Source organism: Erithacus rubecula (genome assembly GCF_903797595.1).
Source record: "Erithacus rubecula genome assembly, chromosome: 21".
In the NCBI taxonomy this organism is placed as follows: domain Eukaryota; kingdom Metazoa; phylum Chordata; class Aves; order Passeriformes; family Muscicapidae; genus Erithacus; species Erithacus rubecula.
The window spans coordinates 8,593,314-8,613,638 of NC_136673.1; the positions used below are offsets into that span (position 1 = coordinate 8,593,314).

At 60.1% G+C, this 20,325-nt stretch overlaps 1 protein-coding gene across 2 annotated transcripts in view; it reads left to right on the forward strand.

Moving 5' to 3' along the window:
- Window positions 1-20,127, forward strand: part of NIBAN2 (niban apoptosis regulator 2) — a 31,083-nt gene extending 10,956 nt beyond the window's left edge. The window contains exons 2-15 of one of the 2 annotated variants that reach the window (XM_079324236.1): window positions 3,390-3,520; window positions 6,510-6,638; window positions 7,457-7,562; window positions 8,766-8,933; window positions 12,309-12,424; window positions 12,514-12,618; window positions 13,683-13,845; window positions 14,191-14,378; window positions 14,518-14,673; window positions 15,361-15,477; window positions 15,882-15,989; window positions 16,097-16,208; window positions 17,139-18,190; window positions 18,260-20,127. In XM_079324236.1, coding sequence (XP_079180362.1) covers window positions 3,390-3,520; window positions 6,510-6,638; window positions 7,457-7,562; window positions 8,766-8,933; window positions 12,309-12,424; window positions 12,514-12,618; window positions 13,683-13,845; window positions 14,191-14,378; window positions 14,518-14,673; window positions 15,361-15,477; window positions 15,882-15,989; window positions 16,097-16,208; window positions 17,139-18,190; window positions 18,260-18,541 — 2,933 coding nt within the window. In that variant the 3' untranslated portion in view covers window positions 18,542-20,127. Of the gene's footprint in view, window positions 1-3,389; window positions 3,521-6,509; window positions 6,639-7,456; window positions 7,563-8,765; window positions 8,934-12,308; window positions 12,425-12,513; window positions 12,619-13,682; window positions 13,846-14,190; window positions 14,379-14,517; window positions 14,674-15,360; window positions 15,478-15,881; window positions 15,990-16,096; window positions 16,209-17,138 lie in introns of both variants that reach the window. The other variant, XM_079324235.1, reaches the window with a different exon arrangement.
- Window positions 20,128-20,325: the final 198 nt, after the last annotated feature.

Here is a 20,325-nt window from a genome sequence, read left to right on the forward strand (position 1 = left end):
CTGGCAGTGCCCAAGGCCAGGATGGACACTGGGGCTGGAGCACCTGGGACAGTGGGAGATCACTGGGGTGGAAGGAGATGCTGTTTCAGATCCCTTCCAGCCCAGACCATGATGTGTGTGGGGCTGATTGTGGTGCTGGAGATGCTTCCAAGGGCAGGACAGAGCCAGTCCAGGCTGCTGGACCAGCTTGGAAACTTTACCTTTGGAATCCTGAAGGCAAAATCCACCTCCTGCCCTGGCTCAGAGGGACCAAGCCCCAGCCAGGGCTGCCCTGGCCGGGCTGTGACCTCTGAGCACTGGAGGGCTGCAGCTGCCCTTGGGCACCCTGCTCCAGGGCTGTGCCCTGCCTGTCACCCTGGGCTGGGTGACAGCTGTGGTGGCAGGGCTGGGCAGGGCATGGGCAGCAGAGGAGCCTCCTCTCCCTGCTGGTTTCACCCACTGGAGCCTCTGGCTCTGTGGTCCTGGGGCGTGTCCTGGGACAGGGACAAACCTGTGCTCTGTCCCTGTGTCCTTGCAGGGCCACCTGCCCTGCTGTGCCCATGGCACAGGCTTGGTGATGTGCCTTGTATATCATGGACACTCAGCTTTTTCTCTTAATAAAACTGAAGGAAAAATGTTTATTTAGAAAAATGGAAGGCTGGGGAGCTGTCAGGGAGGGCTGGAGCCTGGCTGAGCCCTGTCCCTGCTGCCTCCATCCCAGCTCATACCCTGTCTCGGGGTTTGCAGTGCCCAGAGCCCTCTCTGTGCCCCCCCAGCTGTGCAGCCCCTTTATCCCCCTGCTGCTGGAGCCACCACGTGTGCCTGAGTCATGGAGAGCAGGAGGGCAGCTGGAGGCTGGGGACAGAGGAGCTCTGTGCCCAGAGGTGCTGACACAGCTGAGCCAGGCGTTGGTGCTGATGGTGCTTTTGGGAGCCCAGAGTGGCTTCCCCCTGCCAGGAACCAGGAGCCAACAGGACCTGCCAGGGCCTGCAGCAGCCCAGCCACCCTCTGGGTGTGACAGGGCCGGGTGGTGGCAGGGGAGGGTGTGGGTGCTGTGGCAAACACAGGGATTGGGAAAGCGCTGTGGGTGGCTGGCTGGGGACACCCGGCCCTGGCAGCCCCCGGGGTGCTGCTGCTTGCCAAAAGCCTCTGGGGGTGTCTGAGCCCACACCCATTGGTGTTGTCTGTGGGGTCTCTCCCCTCCTTTGCCATGACCCCTCTGAGGACAGGTGACAATCTGTGTCCCCTGTCCCAGACCCCTCCAGCTCTTGGCTGGGTGTGCAGCCAAAGCTGCTCATGGAGGGAGCCCCCCATGGGTGGCTCTGGTTGTGGAGCTGGAGCACAGAATTCTCTCTGCAGCCCTCAGTGCTCCACTGTGCTGGCAGGGAACCCCCAGCACTGTGGGGAGGCTTTTCCCAGCCCGGTGAAGGAGGCAGTGGGTGGCTGAGGCAGTTCCTGGCTGTGACACACCAGCCCTGCAAGGGTGCTCCAGATGTGAGGGGTCAGGACACGCTCTGGCATCATCAGCATGGGCTTCCCACCCTCTGCTCAGGCACAGCCCACCACTCACTCCACTCTAATGTCACCTCCTGGTCCCCAGAGGTCTGTGTGCCCCCTGGGCTTGCCACCAGGGCTGCCAGGCAGGGAGCACCAGTGGCCCCAGCATCCCCTCAGCCCCCCGGAGGGTCCTGCTGAGCCTGGGGAGATTTAGTCACCTCGGGTGTTTGACTGCAACTCTTGTTCCAACCTCTGCAAATAATTGACTTTTGCTTTTCCACTTACTTAAACCCTCCTAATTGGCCCTGCTGTTAATCAGGGAAGAATGAGTGACTAAGCTGTCTTGCCTGCCCGGGGACCGACCGGGGGCTCCTTTTTTCCCAGGGACTGAAAGGAAATGAAACCTCAAAACGTCCTTTTAAATCTCAGCTGTGTCTGCATGGCTGCCCAGAGCCCTGGCCAAAATCACACAGCTTGGGAGACAGGAATTGCAACAGAGGTGCTGTGTGGATTCCAGGAGGAAAGGCAAAATCCAGGCTGAGGAATTGCTGTGCTGGGATGAGCTGGGGGTCTCATCCTTGCTGTGAATTCAATTTCTGGGGGTTCCACCCTGGCACAGCATGGGGCTGATCTGTAGTTTGCTGCCATGGCTGGCAGTGCTGGCATCTCCTCAGGGATGGGTTTGTCCCTCCTCAGGCAGCATTTTCCTCTGGAGTGCTCATCCCAGGGGATTTGCAGCACCCTGCAGCAAAGCTGCTCCTTGTGCTGCCTTGGCTGCCAGCACAGCTCCGGGCTGGCTCCTGCTGGAGATTTTGGCTCCTGCTGGAGGTTCTGGCTCCTGCTGGATGTTCTGGCTGCTGCCAGGCTGTGCTGAGCCGGCGTGGGGGCTGTTTTGTCTGGGTTCATGCCCCCAGCATCATGCTGGCTCCAGCACTGGGATGCAGAGCCAGGATCCGTCCTCCCCATCGCCAGCGCTCTGGCAAAGCCTGAGCTGTCAGAAATTGTTGGAGGAGACTCAAATTCTTCATTTTTCACAGGCTCTGGGGCAAAGTTGACTGGGGAGTTCAAAGTCGAGGCCCTGTGTGCCAAAAGCAACTCAGGGGGGAGTTGTTTCTCCAGCCTGGGGATGCTTCAGGATGGGGTTTTGGTGTGGGACCCCAGTGTGGGGTCTGGAGCAGGGGTGGGGAGGGTGCTGGGTGGGTCAGGGTGCCCAAGGGGCTCCTCTGGCAATATTGGGGCTGGAAAAACACTGACTCTGCTGTGGGGGGTGGGTTTGCAATGGGCCCCCACTCCCAGCATCGAGGGGCTGCCTGTGGGATGGGGGATCTCCTCCAGTGTGGGGTGCAAGGGGAGCTCAGGCTCTCCCAGCACCTTGAGCTCATCCCAGACTGGAGTTTGGGGTCGTGGTGGGGATCCCTGCCTCCCATGGGTGAGTGTGGGGGGTCCAGGCTCTCCTTTCCCCTGATCCCAGCCCTGCTGCAGCAGGAGCTCAGGCTGGGAGCCCCTTTGTGGGATGGCCCTTCTGGGGGCACAGCAGGGTCAGGGGGGTGTGGGTGCTGTCTGGGGTGGGGAGGGGGGCTGCCCCACTCTCAGCCAGCCGAGGTGGCCGGAGCAGGGCCAGGAGCTGCACGAGGCACAGGAAGCTCAGCACCACCGGAATCAGCTCAATGTCAGGAATTTCCTGCTGGGGAGAGGAATCCATGAAATTAATGTGAAAGGCCAAAAAAAAAAAAAAATCATCCTGACCCTGAATCAGGGCCTGGGCTGCACAGGGAGGGCAGAAGGCACCAGGGGCTGTTCCAGGGTGATAGGGGAGGGCTCTGGGGGTTCTGAGGTGGTCCAGAGCCCAAAGCCAGGGTTGCAGACCCCCAAACCCAGCCTGTGCCTAACGTGGCTGTGCTGTCCCTTTGCAGAGAGGACGGGGAAGGTGCTGGGCGAGTTCTGCCGCTGCTACAAGGAGCAGTTTGGGGTGGCTCTGTTCAACAGCGTGCGCTACGAGATCGAGGGCGCGGGGGGCCCGCAGGCACAGCTGCTGCACCGCAAGGTAAGGCTGCAGCCCCTGCCCCACGGCTCCCAGAGCACTGCCCTGCTGCTCTGGGGCCCTGCCAGGGCTTGCTTTCCCAGCAGGGTGGCTGTGATCAGTGCAGGGCTGGCAGGAGCTCAGTGTCTGCTCCTGGGTGGGAGTGATGCTCCCGTTCCCAGGCAGGAATGGGAAACCCCTGGCAGGTGGTCCTGACCCCAGAGGTGGCTCCTGGTCAGCAGCAGCCACGTGTCTCCTGCCTGGTTAGAGGGATTTGTGGGGCTGCTCACAAGCTGACACAGCTTGGGTTCCTCCCTGGGTGGGTTCCTTGGCCAGGTTGCTGGAGCTGCTGTCCTTGAAAGCAGGAGGAGATGGGATTGCACATGGCTCCTGCTCTTGCCTGGGGCTTGGAGGGGTGGCTCTGTTAAGGAATCTAGGAAATGCCTCCCTGAGCTGGCTGTCCCTGACCCACCCATGAAGGTGACACCTTGTCCAGGCACCAGGACATGCCACATCTCCTCAGGGACCTGCCTGGGCGCTGCACTGGGTGTGTTAGAAAAAATAAAGGAGTGGAGGTTCCTGGGGAGGAGCTGGTGTCCTCAGCACCTTGGGTTCCTCAGATTCCTTCAGCCCCCCCTGGGAGATGCCTCCATCCCCAGGTTGGTTGCTTCATCAAAAAGCTCCAGCAAGCAGCCCAGGAATGTCTGAGGGACAGCAGCAAGGTCAGGAGGTCAGGGACACTGCAAGTCTTGGAAAAACCCCGTGTATAAACAGGAATTCCTCCTGCTCAGTGTCCTGTCTGCTGCCCATCCCCTCCCAGGGTCCTGGCAGTGCCACTGGGATGTCCCATGTGCTGCCCATCCCCTCCCAGGATCCTGGCAGTGCCACTGGAATATGTCCTGTCTCCTGCCCATCCCCTCCCTGGCAGTGCCACTGGGATGTCCCAATACTCCAGACACCACAAGAGTGAGGGATGAGCATCTTCAGCTGCACTTTGTGCCACCCAAACATGCCCCAAGAAGTTGTGGATGGCACAAGGATGGAGGGTGTCATCCTGCCTGGCCTCAGCTGGGATGTGGAACTTGGGATTTTTGAATGTTTGTTGTTTATTCCCCATTTTTGTGAGCTCTGTGGTGCTCTGTGGAGCAGTGACACCAGCGGTGACACTGGTGGCCCTGCTGGGCAGAGGGGACAGCAGAAATGGGCTGTGAAGGATGATTCAGGCACCTGAAATGCCAGCAAGGTACAGCAGCAATGAGAACATGGAATAAACACATCTGCCTTTGGTCTCTGCAACAATCCAGAGCTCCTGAAAAATCACCCCTGGCATCCTGTGCCCCTGGCCCTGTGACAGGGATTTGGGCAGCCCAGGGGCTCACTGGCCCCTCCCTGCCCAGGGCACACACCTGCCTGTCCCAAATATTTGCTGGAGCTGGGAGGAGCCCCCTGAGTGCTCCCTGGGGTGGGGAGGGTGTGTGAGGAGGGGACAGCTCTGCTGGTGGCTCTCCAGGGTCCCCAGAGCTGTGTCAGGGCTCAGCCTGTGCAGCTCTCTGCCCTGGGCAGAGGTTCTGGAGGTTTAGGAGGGCTCACTCCCCTCAGATCAGTCGCTGGTGGGGTCTCCCCAGAGCTGGCCCCCTCTCTGTCCCCATCCCTGCTGGTGGCCTTGGGTTCTCATTCCTCCTGCTGCCCCCCAGCCCTGCAGAGCTTGCTTTGGGCTTTCTTTTCCCTCTCCCAAAGGCTTTGGGAAGCAGTGAGGAGCAGCCAAGCTGCTGTCAGACCTCCCCAGCCCAAAGGGGTGTGTGGTCAGGGCCTGGGGAAGGCAGAGAGGTTCCTGTGAGCCAGGAGAAGAGCAGAGCAGGGAGAAGAGTGGAAAAAGCTCCTCCAGAGGGGTTCTGCTGCTGGGGCAGGGTGGGATCCAAGCCCTGGCTGGTCCCTCCTGGTGGAGGGTGGGTGGCCACAGCAGCAGAGGTGGCAGCTGCACGCTCCAGCCCTCACGAGAGCTCTCAGCTCTTGTTTATGTTCCTGGGATCATAAAAATTCCTGGGACAAATTCTTGGCTCCCTCAGGCAGGCTGTGTTGGGGATGGTGTAAATGCTGCTGGCCAAAAGGTGCTGGGGAGGGGCTGCACAGCTGGGGGGGCACGGGGTGTCCTTCGCCTGTTCCTCTCATGGAATCCCAGACTGATTTGGGTTGGAAGGGACCTCAAAATCACCCAGTGCCACCCCTGCCATGCAGGGACCCCTCCCACTGTCCCAGTCTGCTCCAGCCCCAGTGCCCAGCCTGGCCTTGGGCACTGCCAGGGATCCAGGGGCAGCCACAGCTGCTCTGGGCACCCTGTGCCAGCCCTGCCCACCCTGCCAGGCAACAATTCCTGCCCAAAATCCCCTCAGAATCTCTCCTAGTTTAAAAAAGCTGTCACTGGTCCCAGTGAAATCCAGAACATCTGAGCATTGTCTGGTGCTGGGCACTGTGGGGTGGCTTCTTGCTTTTCCTCTGCCCTGTCCCAAGGGCTTGGTCCCTGTCCCCTGCAGATGCAGGCAGGACCTCTGGCAGCAGTGCCACACATCCTGCCCCTGTCCTGAGGAGGGGAAATGGCAGAGCTGGGCTGGAGGAGCAGCTGGAGAGCTCTGCTCCAACCTCCCCTCAGCCAGGGGAGCTGCAGTGGCTCAGCTGAGCTCGGTGTGTCCCACAGGGGAGGTGCCAGGGGCAGAGCTGTCACCAGAGCTGTCACCAAAGCTGTCACCATAGGTGTCACCAGAGGTGTCACCACGTGCTGGATGAGCCACCCCTTGGAGCTTTTCTAGGTCTGTGCCTATGCTGCCCCTCAAAGCACCACCCAGATGCTCCAATTCAGGCACCAAAATTTGCAATGCTGTGGGAGCTATTTCAATGGAGACCCTCAGCACGGCCCTGGAGAAGAAACACCCCCCAGGCCACCATGGATGGACCTCTCTGATCTCCCCAGGCAGAGCTGTCCCCTCCCTGATCCCCTGGGCCTGTCCCTTCCCTGCAGGTTCCACTGGAGGACCATGTCATCTACTCAGGCAACATCTTCCAGTACATTGAGGAGAACAAGAAGTGGAGGAACCGCTTCTGTGTGGTGCCACACAACTATGGGCTGGTGCTCTACGAGAACAAACTGGTGAGACACCCCCTTCCACCCAGCTCCAGGGGGGTCACTGCCCACCCAGGGGACACCCCTGTTTGGAGGACAGGTGTCTGCCAATAGAGGCAGAAGCTTCTCTTTGAAATGGAGAATGTAAACACCCGCTCCTCCAAATTATTATAATTTTGAAATTAAGGGGCTCTCAGGCAAATATAGGGGAATAGGAATAACAGTTCTTTACTAGGAAAATTAAAATAGAAATGCAGGATTACAAAGAACAATCCCAAACCCTGCCAGAGTCAGAATCCAAGCTGGCACAGTCAGTCAGTCAGGGTGGTGGCACAGTCCCATTCAATGGTGGCTGCATCCTCCTGCAGGGGCAGATGTGGTTCAGCTGGAGCAGTGCTCCTGGAGAAGGTGCAGTTTCCTCTGAAGGTCCAGGGATGATGTGGAAGGGTCTGGTTTTCTTCTGGAATCCAATGGAAAAAGGTCCCTTGGTGTCCCAAATCTCAGTTTTCCTCTGGGTAGGAAAGGCTTGGCTCCTGCCCTGGCTGGAGCATCTCCCAGTGGGATGATGGAATTTTATCAGCCATGCACTGGGACTCACTGGCCATGAACAGGAGATATCTCCTGGAGGGAGGATGGGACCATAAAGATGATTGCCCCATCTGGTTTAAAGATGGCCCATTAGCAGATAATATGTGCCAGGAGATAAGGAATCACTACTCCACCCAGCTGCAACAGATGGGGACAGAATCCACATTGCTGGCACATCAGCCAACACACCCCTTCCCCCAGCTCCAGGGGGGTCACTGCCCAGCCAGGGTCCCCCATCCATGGCCATTTCTCCTCAGGCCTATGAGCGGGAGCTGCCGCCCCGGGTGCTGGTCAACAGTGCTGGCTACAAGGTCCTCACCTCCGTGGAGCAGTACCTGGAGCTGGTCAACAACAGCCTGCCTGGTGAGCAGCCCCTGGGGACCCCTGGGGGGTTTGGGGGGGTGGGATCCCTGAGGATCTTCAGAAAAGGGTGATTGTGGGGTGTTGTGTGCTTGGGAACCTCCAGAAAAGAGTGGTTTTGGGGTGTAGCATTCCTTAGGACCTACTGGAATAGGTGGGTTTGGGGTGTAGCATTCATAAAGACCTTCTGGAAGGGGTAGGTTTGGGGTGTTGTATCCCTGGGAACCTTCTACAAAAGGTGGGTTTGAGGCTTAGCATCCTTAAAGACCTTCTGGAAGGGGTAGTTTTAGGATGTAGCATCCCTGAGGACCTTCAGAAAAAGGTGATTTGAGGGTGTGTCATCCCTGGGAACCTACTGCAAAGGGTGATTTTGGGATGTACCATTCCTAAGCACCTACTCAACAAAGATGGGTTTGGGGCATTGTGTCCTTGAAAACCTTCAGAAATGGGTGGTCTTAGGGTGTAACATCTCTGAGGACCTTTTGGACAGGGTGGGGTTGGGATGCAGAATCCTTGCAGAACTTCTGAAAGGTTAGATTTGGTTACAGCATTCCTGGGGATTTTGGAAAGGGGTTGTTTTGGGGTGCAGCACCCCAGGGATGCTGGAAGGGTTGTTTTAGGATGTGGAATCCTTGAGGGCCTTCTGGAAAAAGTGGGGTTTGGGTGTAGCATCCTTGAAGACCTTCCAGGATTTGGGTTTTTTTTGGGATATCTCTGGGAACCTTTGGGAAGTGGTAGTTTTGGGTTGTAGGGAAGGAGAACAGCCCTGTTCCCACAGTGGGGGGGGAGGGAAGGGAAGGGAAGGGAAGGGAAGGGAAGGGAAGGGAAGGGAAGGGAAGGGAAGGGAAGGGAAGGGAAGGGAAGGGAAGGGAAGGGAAGGGAAGGGAAGGGAAGGGAAGGGAAGGGAAGGGAAGGGAAGGGAAGGGAAGGGAAGGGAAGGGAAGGGAAGGGAAGGGAAGGGAAGGGAAGGGAAGGGAAGGGAAGGGAGGAAAATGTGTCCATGGCTCCATGAGAACCATATGATTTTCATTACTTTCAATTTTCATTCTGATCTCCTTTTTGGAAAAATGAGGCTCTTTTTGCAATTCTTTCATTTTATTTGAGAACAGCTCCCAGCCCTGGGAAGGAGCTGAAGGATCTGAACCCTGCAGCTTCCCCACCCTGTCCAGCCCCATCTCCCCTCAATCCATCCATGCTTTTCCACAGGTGTGACCCCAAAATCTGGGCAGTCCCCCATCGTGAAATGCCCCACGGATTTCCCCCTGCTGCTGTGGCACCCCTATGCCAGGCACTACTATTTCTGTGTGATGACAGGCAAGGAGCAGCAGAAGTGGCGGGCGGTGTTCCAGGACTGCGTGCGGCACTGCAACAACGGTGGGTGACACTGGGGACACGCTGCCCTCCTGCCTACCCAGGGGCCCTGCAGGGCCAGCTCAGGGCTTTGGGGAGCTCATGGAGCTTTTGGGGAGCTCATGAGGAGGAGCTGGGTGGGAGTTGTTGAGTAATTCTGGAGAGGGGAAGGATTTGGGAGATCCTTGCAGGGCCTCCAGGAGAGGTGGAGAGGGACTGGGGACAAGGGATGGAGGGACAGGACACAGGGAATGGCTTTTCCAGGGTTAGATGGGATATTGGGAAGGAATTGTTCTCTGGCAGCTGTGGCTGCCCCTGGATCCCTGGCAGTGCCCAAGGCCAGGCTGGACACTGGGGCTGGAGCACCTGGGACAGTGGGAGGGGTCCCTGCCATAGGAGGGGGTTGAACAGGATGATTTTAAGGTCCCTCCAACCCAGACCAGTCTGGGATTCCATGACTGAGCATCTCATCAATGCCAGCATCACCCCCAGCTCCCTGGAGAATCCCTGTGCCCTGCTCCATCCTCTGCCCTGATGTCTGTTTCCCAACCTGAGGGAGAAAATATTTGTTAATGAAACTCATCAAACCCCAAACCCCTCCTGAGGGCTGTTGGGGCTGTGGGCAGGGGGTGCAGGGCTGAGCAGCCAGCAGAGGCAGGACTGCCTCCCACGTCAGTGATACTCTGGCAGGAAAACATGATTTTCCTGCTTGGCTGTGGCCTGGGCACTCCTGGGCTGAGCCCCAGCTCCTGGCTTTCTTGGGATGGTGAGAAATTTCCTGAGGAAGGCGGTGCCAGAGCTGAAACCTGCTCAAAGTCAAGTGTTTTAGTGGGAGTTCTAGACAGTGCCCAGTTTCTAAATGCTTCTTTCATTCCTGGGAACTCTGGGTAGCCTCAGTTTTGCCAGAACTGCTGTAATGGAGTAGGCTCTGGAGCATGGGTTTCACTGAGGGTTTCCATCCTCTCCTGTTGGATTATATCTCCTGAAAAGCTGCTCTTTCCCTTTTTTTTTTTTTCTTTATTTTTTCCTTATTTTGTGCTGGAGGTCTCTGAGCTCGTTGGGCTGAATGTGCCCCCTCCATCCAGCCAGGCCTGGGTTTTTTTGTGGGGCTGGGGGCTGTGACACCTCATCCCCCCTGGGGATCATTTCTGGATGAGCTCAGCACCCCAGAACCCCCCGTGCTGGCTGGACCAGCTGTGGATAAAAGAGGACTCCATCTCCTGCTAACAAACCCCACTTTTTATCTCTAATTCCCCTCCCACCTGCTGGGTGCTGCTGTGGGACGCAGGGGGAGGTGTGAGCCCTTCCACCACCCCCTCTGCCAGCCACAGTCATGCCAAAAATCCTCTCCTGCCTCTCCTCCTCCTCAGCATGTGATGGAAAAGCTTCCCAAGGGGCAGTGCCAAGGAGGGCTCAGTGCTGGGGCTTCTGCATTCCTCCAGCCCAGATTTGTCTGTGACATTGTTCTTCCTGCTCCTCTCTGCTCCTGGGAGCTCCAGGATCCTGTTTCATATTCCATGAAGGCTCTTTTGTTGTTGTAAAGCACTTTAGGGTTTTTTTTGTTTTTTTTTTTTTTTCCCTTAAATTAGAGGCTCTGTTTCTGTCTCTGTTGTGACTCGTGTGGGAATTTTCATCTCCCTTTCTCAGACTGTGTTTGTGTAACAGCAGCTCTTGTGTAAGGACTGGGGATGTGCAGCTCTGTTCTCACACAGATGGGGTCTGTGGTGTCCCTGGAGCCCCTGGCTGCCCAAAACTGTCCCTTGTCCAGTCTGGTGTCACCTGGGGCTGAGCAGTCCCCACCCTGAGGGCTCTTGCCTCTTGTTGCAGGATGGTTTGAGTTAAAAGGGACATCAAAAGCTTGGCAGGGACCCCTCCCTCTATCCCAGGCTGCTCCAATGTCCAGCCTGGCCTTGGGCACTGCCAGGGATCCAGGGGCAGCCACAGCTGCTCTGGGCACCCTGTGCCAGCCCTGCCCACCCTGCCGGGGAACAATTCCTGCCCAATATCCCATCTAATCCTGGAAAAGCCATTCCCTGTGTCCTGTCCCTCCAGACCCTAAACCACACGTTGATGAAGGAAATTAAAGAAATTTGCTCTGAGAAGTGGCATGGGGGCTTCTCACAGCAGCCCTGCCAGGACAGGACAGACTCAGGGGTGTCCCCAGGCTCAGTCTGGAGTGAGTGACCTCGGGAAGGTTCTTTGGGGGCAAATCCTGCCCCAGGCCCTGTAGGGACAGAAGGTGAGAAGCTGTCCCACTTGGGAAGGGATCTGAGCTCCCAGGAGCTGTGGATGGAGCAGCACCAACCCCTGGAACCTCTGGCTGCCAGCAGACTGAGAAAGAAACAGATTTTACTTTCTCAGTGTTTTTTGGGTTTTTGGCAGATTATAAAGCTGCCCCTTAGCAAAAGCTGCTTAGGCTTGGAGTTAATTGTAATCACCTTAGCAAAGTCTGTTTGCAGTGGGAGAGCTCTGCTCACTGCCCAGGGCTGTCCCTTGGGGACATCTGGCCATGTCCCCAGCTCTGCCAGGTGCTGTGGGATGTGTCAGCAGTGCAGGGATGATCCCCTGGAGCCTGCCAGCAGGCTCACGGGGCTCAGGTCCCATCCTGATCCCCTCCTCCGGGCATGGGGAGGGGAGCTGGGGGGGAGGGTTCTCTCCCAGGGCTGCAGGGACTCCTCAGCCCGGCTGGGAGAGGCATGGGACATGTGGGGCAGCTCGGGGCTGTCCTGCCCACTGTCCCCTTCTCCTCCTGGCTGGGGGGGCTCCCGGCTTTCCCCCCCTCCTGAGGGTGCTGTGGCAGGGTGGGGGTGACACCTGAGCCCCCCTCGTGCTGCAGTGACTCACCGGGGACAGCCCAACCCTGACTCACTCCTGAGCCTCTTGGCCACTCTCCTCTTCCTTCCCAGCCACTCTTCCTCCAGCCCCCACAGTGCTGGGGGCTCACTGGGTGCTGTGTGGTGTTGGGGGCACTGAACCCCCATCCTGCTGAGCCTCTGCTCCTGCTGTGCCTTTGGAGCTCTCTGAGTCCCTGTGCATCATTTGGGGTCACTGAGCCCCCAGATCCCTGTGCACCATTTAGGGTCACTCAGTCCCCATGCTCCCGTGCACCATTAGGGGTCACCAAGCCCCCATTCCACCCAGCCCCTGCTCCTGGTGCCTCCCTGCCCTCGGGGTGGCTCTGGAGGGGATCACTCTGGATGTAGCAGGAGCCCCCCAGCCTCTGCTGCCCCCCAGGCTGTCAGGTGGGGCAGTGGCTTGGGACAGAGCCCCCCAGTCCCGGGGACAGCCCTGGGGGCTCGCACGGGCCCGAAGGTGCGGGGGCAGCACAGAGGCGGGCTGGGGGTGCTGGGCCGCCGCTCATTCCCAGTTCCAGGCTGCTCACACGTCTCCCCTGGGCAGGGATCTCGGAGGACTCCAAGGTGGAGGCTCCAGCGTTCACGGACGCCATCCGCATGTACCGGCAGTCCAAGGAGCAGTACGGCACCTGGGACATGCTGTGCGGCAACGAGAGCCAGGTGAGCGCCCGCCCCGCCCCGCGCTGCGCTGCGCTGGGAGCGCCGCGGGGGCTGAGCGGGCTCCCCACATCCCCCTGCCTCCTCCGCAGGTGCTGAGCAACCTGGTGATGGAGGAGCTGCTGCCCGAGCTGCGGAGCACCATCGGCCCCCGGCTGAAGGGCAAAGCCCCGGAGCGCCAGCGGACCTGGATCCAGGTGGGCTGGGAACCTCCCTCCTGCTGGGCTCCGTGCCCCTGCTCCCGGCCCCTTCCAAAGAATCCCTCCTTTCTCCTTTTTTAAAGCTCCTCCGGTGCCCCTGCCCTGCCCAGTAAACAAGAGGAAGCCCAGCCCCGGAGCGAAACCCGTCCCGGCTAAATTTAGCCAGCCATTTTTAGAGCAGCACGGGCTAAATCCAGCCCAAACCCTTGCGAAAGACTGAGGGCTCTTCAGAACTGCCTGTTAAAAGCCTTAAAGCCCGATAATTACCACCAGGCTCGTAATGGGCCACTTGAGCGGCCTGAAAACACACAAACGCTGCTTTTCCAGCGGCTGCGGTCGCCGGGAAGCCCGGGGGAGGGAGAGGAGGGAGGGCTCTGCATCCTGCCAGTCCCAACAGCCCCAAAATCGCAGCCTTTGGCAGCAGAGTGAGTGTGAAGCCTGGTGAGCGGCTCCATCCTGCTCAGGAATGGCTCTGGGACCCCAGGGAGGGTGAACAGGGCAGGGAACAGATTTCAAGGTGGTCTGAGGCTCTCCTGCTTGGACCACCAGTATCCCTGGACCACCAGTATCTCCAGACATGCAGCATCCCCAGATCTGCAGCATTTCCAGACATGCAGCATTCCTGGACATGCAACACCCCCAGATCTGCAGCATTCCTGGACATGCAGCATCCCCAAACATGCAGCATCCTCAGATCTGCAGCATTCCTGCACATGCAGCATCCCCACACATGCAGCATTTCCAGACATGCAGCATCCCCAGATTTTCAGTATCTCCAGACATGCAGCATCCCTGAACCACCAGCACCCCCAGCCCTGCCTGGGGCTGTTGCCTGATGGGGGCAGTGCTCACCTCTCTGCCCCTCCAGCACCACTTGGAAGCAGTTTCTGCACTGCAGAGCTCCATCTCACCCAGCTGGGGGTCCCTGCTGTGGAAGCCCCGGCCAGGCTGTGGGGACAGGGGATGGCTCAGCAGGTCCTGCAGCCAGCTGGTGCTGCAGGCGGTGGTTGGGGGTGCAGCTGGAGGTGTGGGGGTCTCTGACTCCCCCCCTGTGCCCCCAGGTGTCAGATGCTGTCTATAGGATGGTCTATGAGCTGGCCAAGGCTCAGTACGATGCAGCAGTGGCCAGGTGTGAGCAGGAGCGGCCGCAGCTGGAGAGCACCATCCGCACGGACATGGACCAGATCATCACCTCCAAGGAGCACCTGGCCAGCAAGATCCGAGGTGCAGCCCTGCAGGGGGGCACAGGAATGTGTGGGTGTGCCCATGGCTCCGGGGGGGCTGTTCCTGGGATGCAGCACAGCCCTTGGCACCCTTGGGAGGGGGTGTATGTCCTCACTGGCATTGTCCCAGGAGGTTGGGGACAAGGTGGGCAGTCACCCCTCAAGCGTGGCAATGGGGCAGGAATGGGTTCAGCACAGACCAGGGGCACTCTGCAGGAATTCCTTGTGTTGTCCTGAAAGGGGGAGACTCCTCTAGGAGGGGCTTGGGATCAAGGGCAGCTCCTTCTCCCTGGGGTGGGTTTAGGCTGTGATGTGAGCCTCACCTCCCTCCCCCTGCTCTTGTCAGCCTTTGTGCTGCCCAAGGCAGAGGTGTGTGTCCGTAACCACGTGCAGCCCTACATCCCCTCCATCCTGGAGGCCCTGATGACCCCCACGAGCCAGGGCTTTGCTGAGGCACGAGAGGTGTTCTTCAAGGAGGTCACCGACATGAACATGAACGTCATCAACGAGGGTGGCCTGGAGAAGCTGGTGGAGGTGAGAGCTGGGGGTGACAGGGCCAGCCCTGCTCTGGGGGCAGCACTGGGAGACCCCAGGCTGAGAACATTGCAGCCATGTGGGGTGGAATGTCCCTGCCCTGAGTGCATGGAGAGGCTGAGCTTGGCTTTGTCCCCAGTACATGGAGAAGCTGTCCCACCTGGCCTTCCACCCCGTGAAGATGCAGTCGTGCTATGAGAAGATGGATCAGCTGAAGCTGGAGGGTCTGCAGCAGCGATTCGATGTCTCCAGCACGTCTGTCTTCAAGCAGAGGGCCCAGATCCACATGAGACAGGTGGGGTGGGGACCAGGGTCCTCCTCTGTCCCCATGAGAGAGGTGGGATGGGGACCAGGGTCCTCCCCTGTCCCCCTGGGCTGGGAACAGAGGTTTGGGGAGCCCAGGCTGGTCCAACCCAGGCTGGAATGTCTGTGCTGTCTCAAGGGGTGGATGATGGAGGCCCTTTGGTCTGGTGCCCATGGTGGGCTTGGGCATCAGTGGCACCAGCAGGGCCAGTTAGCTGATTCTGGGGTTCCAGTACAACCTGGAGTGGGATGTAGGAGGGTGAGGGGTGCAAGACCAGCTTTCAGCACCCTCCTCTCCCAACACCCTTGATCCTGGGGTGAGGGCTGTGGATGCCATGCTGGGATGTCAGGGATTTCTCCAGAGTGAAGGCTCTTTGTTTGCCTGTTGGATACTGGGCAGGAATTGTTCCCTGGCAGGGGGGGCAGGGCTGGCACAGGGTGCCCAGAGCAGCTGTGGCTGCCCCTGGATCCCTGGCAGTGCCCAAGGCCAGGCTTGGAGCAGCCTGGGACAGTGGGAAATGTCCCTGACCATTGCAGGGGATGGCACTGGATGATTTTAAGGTCCCTTCCACCCCAAACCAGAGTGGGGCTGTGTGCTAAGTCTCATCTCAGCATGCCCCAAGAGCCCCCTGCCCACCTTTGGGTGCCCCCCACGCTGACCATGTGCCTCTGGTCTCAGCAAATGGATGATGCTGTGTACACCTTCGAGACTCTGCTGCACCAGGAGCTGGGGAAGCTGCAGGGCAAGGACGACCTGTGCAAATCCATCCAGCGCATCCTTGAGAGGGTGCTCAAGGTGAGGCAGGGTCAGAGCCTTGGGTGGCCTTGTTCTGGGCCAGGGAAGAGGCCAGGAGGATGTTACCTATTTCAACAAAAGCTTTCTGGGGAAATACTTCTCTATATAGAGGTTTTGCTGTGGGCAGGCAAGTGGGAAATCAGCTGGAAGAGCCAGGTCCCCTCTGATCACATCTGTAAAAGCCCCCCAGGGCTCAGACTGGCCCCCAAACCCTCCTGCAGCCAGCAGTGCAAGAGCTGGCTCCTACCCAGCTCAGAGACACTGGGAAACAGCTGGAGAGAGGGATGTGAGCCCAGAGGGGTCTGTTCATGCCTGTGTGAATAGGATGGGGGGCAAATCTCTGGGGTTTGTGCCTGTGGGCAGCCCACAGCTCTCAGTGACTGGGGCCCCCTCTCACCCTGCAGAAATTTGACTATGACAGCAGCACTGTGAGAAAGAAGTTCTTCAGGGAGGCCCTGCTGCAGATCACCATCCCCTTCCTGCTGAAAAAGCTGGCACCCACCTGCAAGGGGGTAAGAGGGGCAAGTCTGGGGTCTGGGGAAGGACTGTCCACCCCATGGAGGGGCTGGAGCATCCATTCCCCCCACCCTGCTGGGCTGAACCACCTCTCTCCCATCAGGAATTAGCCAAGTTTCAGGAGCTGATCTTTGAGGACTTTGCCAGCTTCATCCTGGTGGAGAACACCTACGAGGAGGTGGTGCTGCAGTCAGTGATGAAAGACATCATGCAAGGTAGGGTGCTGTGGCACCTGTGTGAGGAGGGGGTGACCCTCTGCAGGGTGCTGGGGGCTGTGTGAGGGGGGGTGGCCCTCTGCAGGGTGATGGGGGCTGTGTGGGGAGGGGGTGACCCTCTGCAGGGTGCTGGGGGCTGTGTGAGGGGGGGTGTCCCTCTGCAGGGTGATGGGGGCTGTGTGAGGAGGGGGTGACCCTCTGTAGGGTGCTGGGGGCTGTGTGAGGAGGGGGTGGCCCTCTGCAGGGTGATGGGGGCTGTGTGAGGAGGGGGTGACCCTCTGCAAGGTGATGGGGGCTCTGTGAGGAGTGATCCCATTCAGGGAATCAGCTTGGGGCTGTGTGAGGAGGGGTGACCCCGTGCAGGGTGCTGGGGGCTCTATAGGGAGGGGTGACCCTGTGCAGGGTGCTGGGGGCTCTATAGGGAGGGGTGACCCTGTGCAGGGTGCTGGGGGCTCTATAGGGAGGAGTGACTCCGTGCAGGGTGCTGGGGGCTCTATAGGGAGGAGTGACTCCGTGCAAGGTGCTGGGGGCTCTATAGGGAGGGGTGACCCCGTGCAGGGTGCTGGGGGCTCTATAGGGAGGGGTGACCCCGTGCAGGGTGCTGGGGGCTCTATAGGGAGGGGTGACCCCGTGCAGGGTGCTGGGGGCTCTATAGGGAGGGGTGACCCCGTGCAGGGTGCTGGGGGCTCTATAGGGAGGGGTGACTTCGTGCAGGGTGCTGGGGGCTCTATAGGGAGGGGTGACCCCGTGCAGGGTGCTGGGGCTGCCCCAGAAGCAGCTTTCCCACCTGGCCCCCCCAGTGGCAGGGCTGAGCAGTGGGTGGGATGCTGACCCCTCCCCAGCTCCAGCCACCTCTCCATCACCCACGGGGAGGGCGGGCGAGCCGCCCCAGCCCCTCCAGCCCCGTGACCCGTCCCTCCCTGTCCCCAGCCGTGAAGGAGGCGGCCGTGCAGCGGAAGCACAACCTGTACAGGGACAGCATGGTGATGCACAACAGCGATCCCAACCTGCACCTGCTGGGGGAAGGGCTGCCCATCGACTGGAGCGAGGAGTGCAGCGGGCAGCCCGAGGCCGAGCGCCGCCGCAGGGCCAGGCAGGTGGTGTCGGTCATCCAGGACGACGAGGGCGCGCTGCCCTACGGGGCCGAGGCGCTGCTGCAGCCCGGCTCCCCCGGGGCCCAGGGGGCTCCTCCCGGCCCCGGGGATGCGCTGGGGGCCATCCGGGAGGCGCTGGCTCAGCAGAGCCTCGGGGACGGGGCGGAGCAGCGGCTGATGAACGGCACCGAGGGCGGCGCTGCCAGCGAGGAGGGGCTGCGGGCAGGGGCTGCCCAAGGGGAGGGCACACGGCACAGCCCAGCCCCCCACGGGGACGGGGTGCACGGCGGGGCACCACCAGCACCTGCAGCTGAGAGCCCATCTGGAACTGGGGGAGAGCGTGTCACACCAGCACTGTCACCTGTGCCTGCAGCTGAGAGCCCATCAGGAACTGGGGGAGAGCGTGTCACACCAGCACTGTCACCTGTGCCTGCAGCTGAGAGCCCATCTGGAACTGGGGGAGAGCGTGTCACACCAGCACTGTCACCTGTGCCTGCAGCTGAGAGCCCATCTGGAACTGGGGGAGAATGTGTCACACCAGCACTGTCACCTGTGCCTGCAGCTGAGAGCCCATCTGGAACTGGGGGAGAGCGTGTCACACCAGCACTGTCACCTGTCCCTGGAGCCAAGGTCCGGTCAGGAAGTGGGACACGTCGGGCTGCACCAGCACCACCTGTGCCTGGAGCTGAGATGTCATCAGGAGGGCAGTGTGCCACATTGTCACCTGGAGCTGAGGTCCCATCAGGGACTGGGGGACAACGTCCTGGACCAGCATCACCTGTGCCCAGAGCTGGTGTCCCATCAGAGGCTGAGGTGCCACACGCCACACCAAGATCATCCGTGCCAGCTTCCCCCGTGTCTGGAGCTGATGTCCCATCAGGGGCTGAGGTGCCACACGCCGCACCAAGATCACCTGTGCTGGCATCACCTGTGCCCAGAGCTGGTGTCCCATCAGAGGTGCCACAGGCCACACCAAGATCGTCGGTGCCAGCGTCCCCCGTGCCCGGAGCGGAGCCCCCGTCAGTGCCACACGCCCCAGCAGCAGCAGCCAGCCCCCGAGGCGGGGTCCCAGCAGAGGCCGAGGTGTCCCTTGTCCCAGCAGCTCCACCCGGAGCCCGCAGCCCGTCCCCAGCGTGCCAGCAGCGCGGTGACAAGGAGACGGGCGAGCCCGGGGGGCACAGCCCCCCGCAGGGCAGCGGCAGCCCAGAGAGCGGGGAGGGGGTGCAGACTGAGTTCTAGCCCAGCCCTGCCATGGACTGGCCCCGGTGACACTGGGGCTGGGGAGGGGGCCGGGACCCCCGGGATGGAGAGCAGCACACGGGAGAGGGAGGGGATGGGGACACCGAGACCTGACAGCCCCTGCCATGGGGCATCCCCTGCGCTCTGCTCTGTCCTTTTCTGCCTTCTTTTCTTTTCTACTGAGGAGATGCTTTACTGAAGAGCTTTATCTGCCTCCAGCCAGTGCCTGGGGCTGCTGGGGGGTTGGCACTAGCCCTGCTGAGGGTGGGAGTGCAGGATGCTCCTGCTGTCCCTGGGGGTGTCCCTGCCCCAGTCTGGGGGGGTTCCTGGGACCTGCCCGTGGAGCGGGGGCTGCAGGGGGTGATGGCAAACGGGGACATGACAGGGACAGCAACGCTGGGGGCTGGAGCCACTGCTGAGGGGAAGAGTGCTGGGACAGGTGTGAGCTGCTGCTGTCCAGGCTGGGCTTAGAGCACCCAGGCCGGGCTTAGAGCACCCAGGCTGGGCTCACAGCACCCAGGCCGGGCTTAGAGCACCCAGGCTGGGCTTACAGCACCCAGTTCAGGCTCACAGCAGCCAGGCTGGGCTTACAGCACCCAGGCTGGGCTTACAGCACCCAGGCCGGGCTCACAGCACCCAGGCCGGGCTCACAGCACCCAGGCTGGGCTTACAGCACCCAGTTCAGGCTCACAGCACCCAGGCCGGGCTCACAGCACCCAGGCCGGGCTCACAGCACCCAGGCTGGGCTCACAGCACCCAGGCCGGGCTCACAGCACCCAGGCCGGGCTCACAGCACCCAGGCTGGGATTACAGCACCCAGGCTGGGCTTACAGCACCCAGTTCAGGCTCACAGCACCCAGGCTGGGCTCACAGCACCCAGGCCGGGCTCACAGCACCCAGGCTGGGCTTACAGCACCCAGTTCAGGCTCACAGCACCCAGGCCAGGCTTAGAGCACCCAGGCCAGGCTTAGAGCACCCAGGCTGGGCTCACAGCACCCAGAGCCCATGCCCAGCCATCCTCACCCCAGGGTCTTCTAGGAGATATTGTAAGTTCAGTGAAGTCTCTGGGGAAGGTGGCACTGACTGTGACCAGCTGTGCCTGGCAGGACTGGGATAATTCCAGGCTCAGCTCCCTGTGCAATGCAGAGATCCCAGCCCTCGCCCTCCAGATCTCAGCACCTTCCATGGATGGTTTCTCCAGTTTTGCAGATTTTGGCACCTGCTGGGATGGCTGAGGGGGTTTGCTGACACCATCTGCCACAGGGATGGGGACAGGACTGCTGCAGCCCCCACAGTGGTGCCAACAGCCCTGGAGGTGCTGGGGGGCTGCAGGACACAGTGTGTGACACCTGGAGCAGGGAGCAGCACCCCAACACCCACCTGTGCTTAGGTCTCTGCCTCAGAAGGGGGGTGCCCAGCCTAACCCACTCAGGGGGACCCCCAGAGAGCCTTGGGAGGCTCCCCTCAAAGTGCCTTTCTCTGTGAACTTCAAACCTGTCTCTTCCAGGATATTTTATTAAGAAAGTTATACAAATGTTTAAAGATATGCTTATAATAAATAATAAAATGGAAAAGCTTTATTTAAAGCCAGAGGAGACTCTCCTTATTCCTAAACCAGCTCCCTGGGTTGGGCTGGGGATCCCCAGTCCCAATGTCACCCAGGGGTGCCACATCCTGAGCCCACCCAGCAGTGACACAAAGCAGGAGTGGAGCTGAGATGATTTTATTAAAGGGGTGTCCTGAGGAAGCAGCAAGAGGCACCTGGGACAGCATTTCCCCCCTGG